Genomic DNA, 11,307 nt, shown 5'->3' with positions numbered 1-11,307 from the left:
CAAAATCTTACCAAGTTTTTTTTGTTGTTTAGTTTCTAGTGCATTTAAAATAAGACAAAACTAACTTACAAGTAACCTTCAACAAGACACAGGAGCTTGTTTTAAGTGAATATTTCCTTAATATTTATGAAAAAGTACCAGTTCTCCTGGCAGATTATTTCACTTATAAGATGGGGGAAAATATCTTGTCATAAGTGAACAAAAATTGTCAGTGGAATTAGTTCTTTTTATCATTATCCAAGAGTTATATTTTGCCTAAATGTTACATGTAAGTCAGTTTTACCTTATTTTCAGTGTGCTGAGATGTTTGTACTATACACCAAACCAGAAAATACTTGGTAAGAATTTGCACTGCAAAACATAAAATTGATTGTTCTATGCATTAGTCTTGGGTATAAGCAAAAAAAAAAAAAAAAAGAAAAAAAAGAAAGAAAAAGGGAAAGAATCAGGATTTTCTAGACAATTCAGACTTGAAAATTTTTTCCCATTTCTTTCAAACAATTCTTGTTTGGTTCCTGCAAGGTCCTGACTTCACCTCCTCACTTCCTCCCTCCCAGAGATGAACTTCCTCTTCCAGTTCTTGCTCAGCTTTGCTGGTAAGAGACATGATTATTATTATATGTTTTTCTTTCTCCCTGAGTCTGAATTGTGACTCTTGTATGCTTGTCTGGATTCCTGTGGCCTACATGTGGGGACAATTGCAGGAAAACGACAGACAAAGAGAAGCTAAAACATAATTCTGCTTCTGCTGCAGATTGTTGCAAAAAAGGAAATGGAACATTAAGAATAAAGCAGGAAGTCGCAGAACTAATATTATCCTAGAACAGATATAGATGAGTTAAAAGAATCATTCTTTTAGACTGTGTGAATGCAGAAAGTTATTTTTGTTGATCACAGTGGAAACTTGCCGGAGAAAAGTAATGTTTTTCTCAGTAAGAAGAGTTTCGAGAATGATTTAAAAATGTACACAAATGTACAAACCTAGAGCAGATAATAGCTCCTCATCTTGATATATGGAAATAATCAAGTTTAGCAGTTTAGCATTAGCTTCTGCCAATTTTTTTGTGTGTTTAGCGATTTAGCATTAGCTTCTGCCAATTTTTTTGTGTGTTTAGCGATTTAGCATTAGCTTCTGCCAATTTTATATGTGTTTAGCAGTTTAGAGTTAGCTTCTGCTGATTTTTTTGTGTGTATTTAGGGATTTAGCATTAGCATCTGCTAATTGTTTTGTGTGTTTAGCAATTTAGCATTAGCTTCTGCCAATTTTATATGTGTTTAGCAGATTAGCATTAGCTTCTGCCAACTTTTTAGTGTGTTTAGCAGTTTAGCGTTAGCTTCTGCTGATTTTTTAAATGTATTTAGCAGCTTAGTGTTCATCTAATTGGCAATTTTAGTGCAAAAATTAATTCTCCATGTCAGCCATGGTGGCCAGCTTGAAAATTTTAAAGTCATCAGTAAATAAATAATTTTTGCAGGTCCATTTATGTTTGGTTAGACACCAACAGTATTCATCTGTGGTACATGCTGGCAGTTGTAGTGCAAAAATAAATCTTCCTTGAGGATCATCTTGAAAAATGGCCGCCACCTTGAATTGTTAATGACCAACGCTTATTAAAAAACCCCATCTGTGTCTTCTATCCACATGAGAAAGATTTTGCTGAAATATTAAATTATCTGCTGTACTAACTGGTGTAACTGGTGAACTAGCTTGGTGGTGGCGGCAGTATGGTGCTGGGAGGTAACGTTCACTGCCATCAGGATCTTGAGTTTGATGTTGCTGTTGCACAGTTAGGAAGTCAGTGGGTGGTTAAAGGTTAGAAGGTCAAATGCTCTCCTTTCTCCTGCAGTCACTTAATGTCACAGAGATTTTACGCTGATAAAGTTCCTAACATATGTTGCTTTTATTTAGTAACCCAAATGCTACAGAGATAAGAAATATATAAATATAGAACACAGTGAAGACACACAGCAGAGAGAACTGAGTTAAAAGATGAACTGTTCACTTTCTACCTGGATGAACGTTAAAATCACACAAAAGAAAATCAATTAAACACAAAGCAAACACCAAACTGCAGCATTAACGAGTCAAAATGTAACAGCAGAACAACGCGAACGGCTGCCACGGCTTTTAAAGCAGAAACAAGCACACTTTTGTCCTCCGATTTTATTTAAATGTGAAGTGTGTCTGACGGCGTCAGGATCAAACAGAAGGACCTCCAGCTCCGACCTTCTGACCCTCAACGCGGACAGAGGGGCTTGCCGCTGCTCTGCCTGAACCAATTTATGAAATCTGCACGCGCTGACTCAACTTCTCCGCTTTTTAAGGTAATTAAACGAGAAAAGACGCCGCAGAAAACAGCGAGGGGGAAACGTCAGCGGAACGTTGCTGAGGGCCGAACTTTAGGCCTCTGGGAACAAAACGGTTCGCTGTGGTTTGGGGTTTGCGAACGCGGAGGAGCTGCGGTGTCATGCAAGTCACTCGCCGGCGCTGCAAGGTTCAGCGGGGGGGCGGAATGGCGGGATCCTGATTAACTCTGTGTGAGCATCTGCCTGTGTGTGTGTGTGTGTGTGTGTGCGAGGATGATGCAGCTTCCTGAAGAGGAATAAATTAAGACGAGTGACGACACAAATGTGTTCAACCGAGCGGAATCTGCGTAAGAACGTGAATCATCGACTCAACGGGAGCAAACGCAAACGAAGCCGCTTCATCGACTTAACGTAAACCGCCCGGCCAAAAGCACCGCGGGAATTTTCTCACTTTCTACGTTCACTGTTTCACAGAAGACTCACGCTGGAGATCTTTATCACTCGCTTGATTCTGCTTGCAGGCTGCGGCCCCCGCCCTCCGGAGCGGGAGGGGCCCAGCAGAGAGGCCCCCTCTGTCTGCTGCTTTACAACAGAGACTCTGTGTTCAAACTGGGGGTTCAAGGGCCAAAATGAAAAGAAACGCGCACTTGTGTGTGTTTTTGTCTGTGGGGCTTCATGCACACATCACTGTACGTACGTGGTGTGTTTACTCTCGTCTTTTGGGGGGTCTTAAATTAAAAGCAGGAAGTGATTTTTTTACAGAAGCTTTGATCTGCCCACATGAGGAACCTTTTGTTCTTTCTTCCTCCTCATTACTGAAGGAAGCCTTCATTGTCCTGCTGCTTCCCTTCATCTCGTGTTTTTCACTCTTTATAGGTTTGCAGTTTTGAAGTGTGCTGCCTCAGCGTTCTGCACGTGGCACCAGCTCACCCCCTCACAGGTTCACTTCAGCTCTTACTATACATGTTCTGGTAATTCAGACACACATTTACTCTGATATCTGCAAGTAAAAGAAGCTGTCTTTGAATGTCACCTAATTAGTCCAATTTGAGTACCAAGAAAAACAAACAACGCAGCAGCCTGGTCACACAAATTGCTTGTTACAGTACTTGGCTTGGATAATTTGAGATATGACCTAGTCAAAGCCCAGACTTGACAGCTGATGTTCACTGGGGTTTTCCATCCAAAGACAAACAAAGCTTTAGGTTATATCGCAAACAACAATTTGAAGGTTTTAAAGCATAATGTGGCTTGATGGGGGTTTTATTTGGGTGGTTGGGTGAATTTAAATGCACACCACACTTATCAGATTTTCACCGTTTTAAGAAAAATAATGACAACCACATATCATTTTCCTTCCCTCTTCACAGTTCTGCTCTGTAACCTTAAATCCCAATAAAACACACCAAACGTTTGTGGTTTCGACTAATTCAAAGGCTATGAATACATTTCCAGGGCACTAAAGCCTCAAATTAAAGCATTTTTCGTTTTTTTTTTAACAATCTCTTTAAATACTTTAAGAGCCATGTGGGTGCTCGTATGTTTTACGACGAGCCCAATTAGCCAAATGAGAGCATATTTGTGCTGACTAAGGTTTGCTGCCGATGCAGGGAAACCCCTCTGCAGCGCGGCGCTCACCTCTCCCTTTCTCTCTGACTCCTTTCTTCCACTCACCATTCATTGTTCTTACTGTAAAATCAAACAGTCATCGCCGCCGTCGTCTTCCTGCAGAGGAGGGGCCGGGGCCCGGCGGCCGCTGCTGAGGAAGTGCAGCGCGGGGCGGGAGGCCTTCGCCGGAGGGGGTCCCAGCAGGGAGGAGGAGCAGGGGGAGGCGGAGGGGAGCGGAGCCACGGTGGCCCTGACCCTGCTGCTGGGTCCAGGCTGGCGGTTTGGAGGCTGCAGCGAAACAACACACACATTGTGTCCGTGTGTGCAGAGGAAACCTCCTCGAGACCAAGAAACGCATTTTTTACGCATTTTAAACACATTTTTATCTAATTTGTAACTGTGGCTGGTAAAGTGCTGTTGGACTGAATTAAGCTGAGTTGAGACGTAGATCAAAAAACAAGAGCAATGATTTCCAGGGTTTATCGTTTTTCTACCAAAAACCGGATGACAAAGTCGCCGGTCTGGTGCTTTGGGCTCCAACTTTTATTTTCAAGGACAATTTTATTTCCAGAAACTTCAGAATTCATTTTATTTGTTTCTTTTTTTGTTTTTTGGCTTATTTTGGATATTTAAAATGTCTTCCAGTTTCAGAGTTAAATATTCATTAGAATTTAAAGTTTATTGATCTTTGAGAATGTGGTGGTTTTGCATTATAACCATTATTTTACTTAAAAATGATTTCAAAACTACAATACTATCGTTTGATCCAGCAAAATTTGCTATTGTGACGGAGTCAGTGACGACATCCGTAAGAAAAAGCCTGAAGGAGTCTCAATGCAGTTCTTGAGGGAACATTTTCCCCTCGTTTTCACTCACTGCGATCCCATCCCTTTAGCAATTTGGCGTTTTGAAAATAAATTTGCTTCGTGGAAACACGGTAATTTTGAAAAAACTCAAGTTTTTTGCACTAGGATGAGGTGGATTTTTTATTTTTTAGTTTTGGCCGTATCAAATTTGATACAAAACTGCAATGGAAACACTTTTCACACCACAAGTCCTAACATCAACTAGTGGATGCTACTGGGGCCTGACTGAGCTTAAAATATTTAGCAAAAAATCCATCCATCCAATTTTGGGTTAAAAATTGGGTAAAAAAAATACAGAGTTTAAAATGTAAAAATGTCTGGGTATAATTCATGTATGTTAATCAGTTCAGTGTCAAACAGTATTTCAAAAATAGCTCATCTCCTTTGAATAAAAGTGATTTGTTTTCAGATTGGCAGGTTATTTTGGAACTGAAACATTATAGTTCTCAAACTTCAATCTTTATTTTTGCTAAGTAAATGTCTTATTCTTAGAGTACAAAGCAAAAACAAGGTTCAGCAGATTCTAAACTAATTTAGGAAATAAAAAAATAGGACGAAGACGAGTGAAAAACAGAGCCCCGAACACTGAACAAGCGAACTATTTGCATGTCAGCAGCTTATCGGCCATGATGAGTCACACGGCCTGCGGCGACGGCACCGCGGGGCCAAAATGAAATAAAATGGCAGCTTGATGTGCCTCCTCAAGCAGGAGGCCGCTTGGAAAATGGGTTTAGTTTGAATAAACGATTAATGGTGCGAAAGACAGCGTAGGAGTCAAAGCACGGCGATGTCTGCGCAGGGTCACCGCTGCAACAAGAAACACGAGTTGGCCGCTAAAACTGTTCACCGGAAATACGACGACAAATAAATGCAACGGTTTTTTTTTTCTAAGAAATTGAATTTTTAAATCCGAGAAGAATCACCTTTTGTTGTAAGTCTGTTTTTATTTTAAGTAATCTTGCTTTTCAAATGGCCTGACCACAGGCTTGGTGTGTCACTGAGCTTTATTGGCCGGTATGAGTCACTCTGGAAATATTGAAATACAATAAAAGAATGATTCAAGGAGAATTAGTTTGACTCAGCAGGACTTTCAGTCTTAATGTTCAAGACTTGGAGCCGAGCGTGACTTCTGGTCCCAGACACAGGCATCACCGCAGCAGAACAGCTTCTAGAGTTTTAACTTTTTACACTTTTAATGCACAAAGAAAAAAAGATTAAATACCAACGTTTTAGTGTTTAACATGTTGCATTAATCTTAAAAAGAAAATAAGTTGCATTTATAAATTGACTGTGTTTGATTTTGGATCTCAAGTACAAAATAAATAGTGCATTGATTAATAAATAAATTGATAAAATCAATAAATTGATTAAAAATATATGTTATATGAGTAAAAAAAAGAAACAAATAAGTAAAATAAAAAAAATCCATTAAATGAACTAAACCGAATAATAAAATAAAAAAATGCAATAAATAAATAAATAATAAAAAATGCAAAATAACCAAATAACTGAGTAAAATAAGTAAATGAAATAAGTAAATAAATGTGAAGCGGGGAATATGAAAATGTATGAACCCCCTCCCACTTAAAGTTTGGTTGCATTGAACAAAACCAAAAGTCCCTTTTAGGAGTCGGTATCTACTGGTTTTAGTTCAACGTCTTTTGTTTTTATGCGGTGGCTGTAAATAGCTTTATCTTTATTTAACAGTCTAAATAAAAACAACATTAGGAAATTAATTTGCCTTTCATTCAAATAGATGATGCTAAATGTTAGTTTTTAGGTCTGACCGAGCTCAAAGGTCAAAATTAAAGAATAAAAATAGTTTGCAGTATTTGACTAGCCAAACCAGAACACAAAGAAACTTTTATGTTTTCCTGTTTATTTGGACTTTATTTAGTCTTGTCTGTGTGAACTCTGCACTGCCATCTAGTGGGCCACTCAGGAACTAAAGACGTGAGGAGGAAGTTATCCTAAAAAGAGGCTAAATTTAAGCTGCCCTAGTTTTTATGTGTAATTGGCTCTGGAACCGCAGCGCCAACGTTTCCATTGCTCTATTATTTCCATGAGGAGCAGCTGTTGACCTTTACCTGCCGCTGCTGTCGGCCGCCTGCGTTCCTGCCGCTTTCTGCTGCCTGCGGCTGCTGCTCTCTGTGGGCGGCTGCCGACTGAAGCCTGAAATAAAGAGAAAGAGATGCACGATAAGCCCCTCATGTTGTCATTCCTCGTCTCTTTGTCTCTCTCTCTGTGCTGGAGGTAGATTTCACGGTGGGAGCAGATAAGGCGGCCGACCTGTACGGGTACCGTGGCTGTGAGAGGAGCGCTCTGCTGCGGAGGTGCTGGTACAGGTTGCTGCTCAGCAGGAGAGGGTTCAACACAAAGTCCTCGTCCAGCTGAGAGAGGCAACTCTGAGACACACAGAAAACACAAAAACCTTAGAGGAACCTGCGCAAAATCCTTTTTGTCCCCAGTAAATATTGTCCAAGACACTCATAAAATGTGCCTGTATGTATATATACTGTAACATTTTATAAACTGTGAGCTTAGTCTAACCTAAATATTCGGTTTTATGAAGCTGCAAATTAAGTAAACACTAATTTCCAGTAAAATGTTCATATTTTTTTTACTTAGAATATTTATTAGCAAGTAAGTAAAGATTGTTTATAAAGTGCCTTCAACAGCCACAAAATGATATACAACGTAAATAAACATTTACTGTATACATGATGTGATTATTAAAGGTAAAGAAGCAAAATAAAATGATAAATTGGAATATTTTCCTTCCTCACAGCTCATTATCCCTATTAGAATGAATGTAGCTCACCTAAATTAGAGGACAAATACATATATAGATCGAAAAGATTCACATTTTATCCACTTTTGCCTGTAAGCTTTGAAAATCTTACCAGATCATTAAAAGTATTGATAAACTGGAAAGTTTTACTTCCAGTTTTACACTCTTTAGTCTTTGAATATGTTGCTATGAAGTATGAGTGAAGGAAGAGGACAGATTGACTATTTTCATGTATTTAATTAAAAATTAACCTTGTCAACTATAACAGAACATTTTTTCTGAGTTGCGGAACAAGAAGAAGGGCATCATCTTTGCCAGCTTTTATAATAAAATCTACTTACATCAACAAATATATTTCTATCTAGTGCAATTTCCATTAAACAAACAGATGTTACTGAACCTGTATGCTGTTCATGGCATTTGGTGAGGGGTCCTGATTTGAGACGGGCAGAGAGCAAGGCAGCAGCAGCTCTCTGGAGGCGACGGGCTTCAGGAGGAGGGAGACAGATGGAGACGGCTGGAGGACGTAGTGGGAACACACACCTGTCCCAGGTACGACAAGAGGATGTGAAGATATGAAGTAATAAACTGTGTGTTTGTCTTTGAGACACAGACCTGAGCCTCCAGCTGAGGATTTCTTATCAGGCTCCACCCTCAGCAGCAGGAACAAGTCTTGATTCTGAAGGTGGACGAAGGAGATACTGCATTAGAAATCGGCTTTTAGTGTGCAGCAGAGAAATATGGAGAACTGGCGCAAAGCAGTCATAGCAAATGAAGGTGATAAAAGAAAGCAACCATGTGTCATTTGTCTCAGCATTAATTCATGTTAAACAATTAATGACTTGTGAAATGTTCATTTTGAAATGAAAATGCCACAAATGGCATAACCAAAAGTATAAAACTTTGCAAACTTGCAAAATGGAAGTCCTCCAGACCACTAGGGGGAGTCGACCACCAAATCATATTTGATCATACCTCAGTAGAAAGTTTGTAGGGGAAGAAAGAAAAGGCATTCTATGCTGCATGTCTCTATCAAACATGCTGCCTTTTACATTATGGAACAGGAGGATATTTACATAGTTAACGTACTCCCGACTCCCCCTAGTGGTCTGGAGCACTTCCATTTTGTGGAGCAAGTTTGCAGCCTTTTGTACTTCCTGTTGCTATCCTGTTTCTATATCCTGTGATTGCAGCATTTTTCTGTTGCGTGTTTTTTTTTTTTTTTTGTGTACATCTGTGTTTCATGTGTTTGCAGCACATTTCGCCCTGCTCACCGAAGTAAGAAACAAAATCATTGATATATCAGAGTCTGAAAAGGATTACAAAGACATTGCTAAGGATTTGAATGACCCCCAGTGAGAAAAGAGGCAAACCTCTCTGAAATGGCTGGGGAACTAAAATGACTCCAAAAATGTACTGACAAGGCGACGAGGTCACAAAAGAACCTGGAGCAAAGTCTTAAGCATGAGAGGCCTCACTTCCTTTAGCGGAGGTCAAATAATCATGATTCAGAAAAACAAAAGAGACTCAGCAACAATTGCCTCCATGGGAAAGTTCCCACCACCAAAACCACTGCTGACCAAAAGGAACACAATGAATAAATACGAAACAGAACCAAGATGACTGCAGGTTTTCATCAACTCTAATGTGAGACTTAAGACTTTCTTGAATGGACTTTCAGACCTGTACCAAGGTTATATAGATATCAATCAATAGCTAAGACCTCTCAGTGGGTCAGACAGGTGCTTGAAAAGAAAAGTCCTGCAAGAAAAAAAATGCATTTAGTCCTGCCATGACAAAATTAAATACCTGTGATTAATGTATTTAAGACCAACTTGAATTTAAAAAATATATATTTAAGACAATTTAAAGCCTTAATTTTGGATGCATAAATGTAACACTTTTAAGAGTCTGCAGACACGTTGAGAACAATGACCAGAAGCACAGCAGCAAAAATACCCCAAAACAAAATAAAGATTTCCTCAGGGCCTAGTCAAAGACTGGACTTTCTCTGTTTGAGAATCTCTAGAGTGGTTGAATTAAAATAATTCTGCAAAGAAGACTGAGCCAAGATAGCTCCATATGACTTAAAAGACTCATTGTCAACCATGTTGGTTTGGATAGTTTTCTTTTCCTTGAATAAATCAATAAACAATATTTAGAAGGTAGCAGATTTTTGTAATCAAACACCAGATACTTAGACAAGCCAATGTGAGAACAGGAGATATAGAATAAAAGTAATAAGTCCAAATCTTTTCTGAACTGCTTCAAGCCTGAAACCCGATGACATCACTGAGCTGTTTTCTCAGGCTTTGTTTAGCTCGTTTTTATTCTTTCACTTTCCTCCTTAGCTTTCTGGGCTTTAAGTCTTAAGACTGACTTCTCTTTTTCTGTGTGGCTGCAGCTCTTTCAAAGGTCATTTAAAAACATATATTTTGGCTAAGTTTGTAAGTCTTGTTTGAGAAATAGCAGCATCAATTAGACTGAACGTTGTTTCATTCCTTAAGTGCCTGGTGGCTCAAATTGGCATCATACCTAAATTTACACTAATTTTAGGTGCAATTCAAATTCAAAAATACTTTATTAATGTTCAAACTTATAATCACAGTAATAATTTTGCACATCTGAATACATTTTGCTGTCATCAGTGGGAGAATAGTGTTAGCTTGTTTACACACCCGTAGTGTCTGGCAGAGTGCATGGAAAAGGCTGTTGTTGGTCTCCATCTCGTCCCAGTCCAGCTGCCAGCAGGTGGTGGGCCGGATCACCAGCGGCAGCCCGTACAGCACACTCTCACACACTCCGTCTGCATGCAGGACCCTTCAAAACACACAGTCTCACTTGGGATTATAAGCATACAAGATTGAAGGAAATATGAGGCTTTTGTTTTAGATTTTTTTTACAGCACTATTGGCCTTTATTCATAGAAGTTAGATAGGAAATGGGCTGGGAGAGATGAAGGGAAAATATGCAGCAAATGCCCCAGAATCAGTAATGGAACCTTGAATGGCTGCATTATTGACCAATGTCCTTTATTCGGAAATGTTTGGTGACTAGATGTTGCTAAAAATACTCCTGACGTGAACCGTCATCTCTGCAGGTCCTTTGCAGCGTAAACTTTTCATTTCTTCTGAGAACTTGCTTAACTGTAGGTTAATGCTGTGACTCATTTATGTAAAACACTTTTTTCCTGAACACAGATGCGCTTGCATGTCGTAACTGCACTTCCACAAAAAATGCAAACGCCATGCAAATCAGGATAACTGATGGAAACAGGCCTACATCACTCCAAACACCTCGGTCTCTACTTTCTGTTGTGAAGGCACAAAGGTCTGAGTTAGAAGAAGTGTGCATCAGTTTGTGGTGCTGTTTGTGTGTGTGTTTACAGGAGTCGGTGACATCATCTCTTGAACATCAGCCAAGTATCTGTTGTTTGGTTCTCAGACGTAAGCATATGCAAAGCAGCAGTACAGTAAATACTCATAAATATGAGAAACAAAAGAAAATAAAAGGAAAATATGGATTTCAAGCACTAAATAACTTTCACTACTTACATAAACAACATAAAATTGCAACAACTTGATTTCATTGCACTGAGACAATAGTTTGTAGCCAATCAAAGTGAAATGAAGGAATAATTAAGAATGAAGTAGGAAATTAATTCCATCCATCCATCCATCCATCCATCCATCCATCCATCCATCCATCCATCCATCCATCCATCCATCCATCCAT

The 11,307-nt window shown here is 39.3% G+C and overlaps 1 protein-coding gene across 3 annotated transcripts in view; it reads right to left on the bottom strand.

Annotated features, from left to right (window-relative positions):
* Positions 1 to 1,877: 1,877 nt before the first annotated feature.
* m1ap (meiosis 1 associated protein) overlaps positions 1,878 to 11,307 on the bottom strand; it is a 44,905-nt gene continuing 35,475 nt past the window's right edge. For all 3 annotated transcript variants that reach the window (XM_016662057.1, XM_016662058.1, XM_016662059.1), the window contains 6 exons: positions 10,251 to 10,392; positions 8,188 to 8,251; positions 7,973 to 8,115; positions 7,071 to 7,186; positions 6,869 to 6,953; positions 1,878 to 4,203 (listed from right to left, as the gene is read on the bottom strand). In XM_016662057.1, the coding sequence (XP_016517543.1) occupies positions 3,994 to 4,203; positions 6,869 to 6,953; positions 7,071 to 7,186; positions 7,973 to 8,115; positions 8,188 to 8,251; positions 10,251 to 10,392 (760 nt within the window). In that variant the 3' untranslated portion in view covers positions 1,878 to 3,993. The remainder of the gene's footprint in view (positions 4,204 to 6,868; positions 6,954 to 7,070; positions 7,187 to 7,972; positions 8,116 to 8,187; positions 8,252 to 10,250; positions 10,393 to 11,307) is intronic.

Source organism: Poecilia formosa, unplaced genomic scaffold (assembly GCF_000485575.1).
Source record: "Poecilia formosa unplaced genomic scaffold, Poecilia_formosa-5.1.2 Scaffold357, whole genome shotgun sequence".
NCBI lineage: Eukaryota > Metazoa > Chordata > Actinopteri > Cyprinodontiformes > Poeciliidae > Poecilia > Poecilia formosa.
Note: the sequence above shows the minus strand (reverse complement) of the source record. Positions and strands in the feature narration are given on the sequence as shown.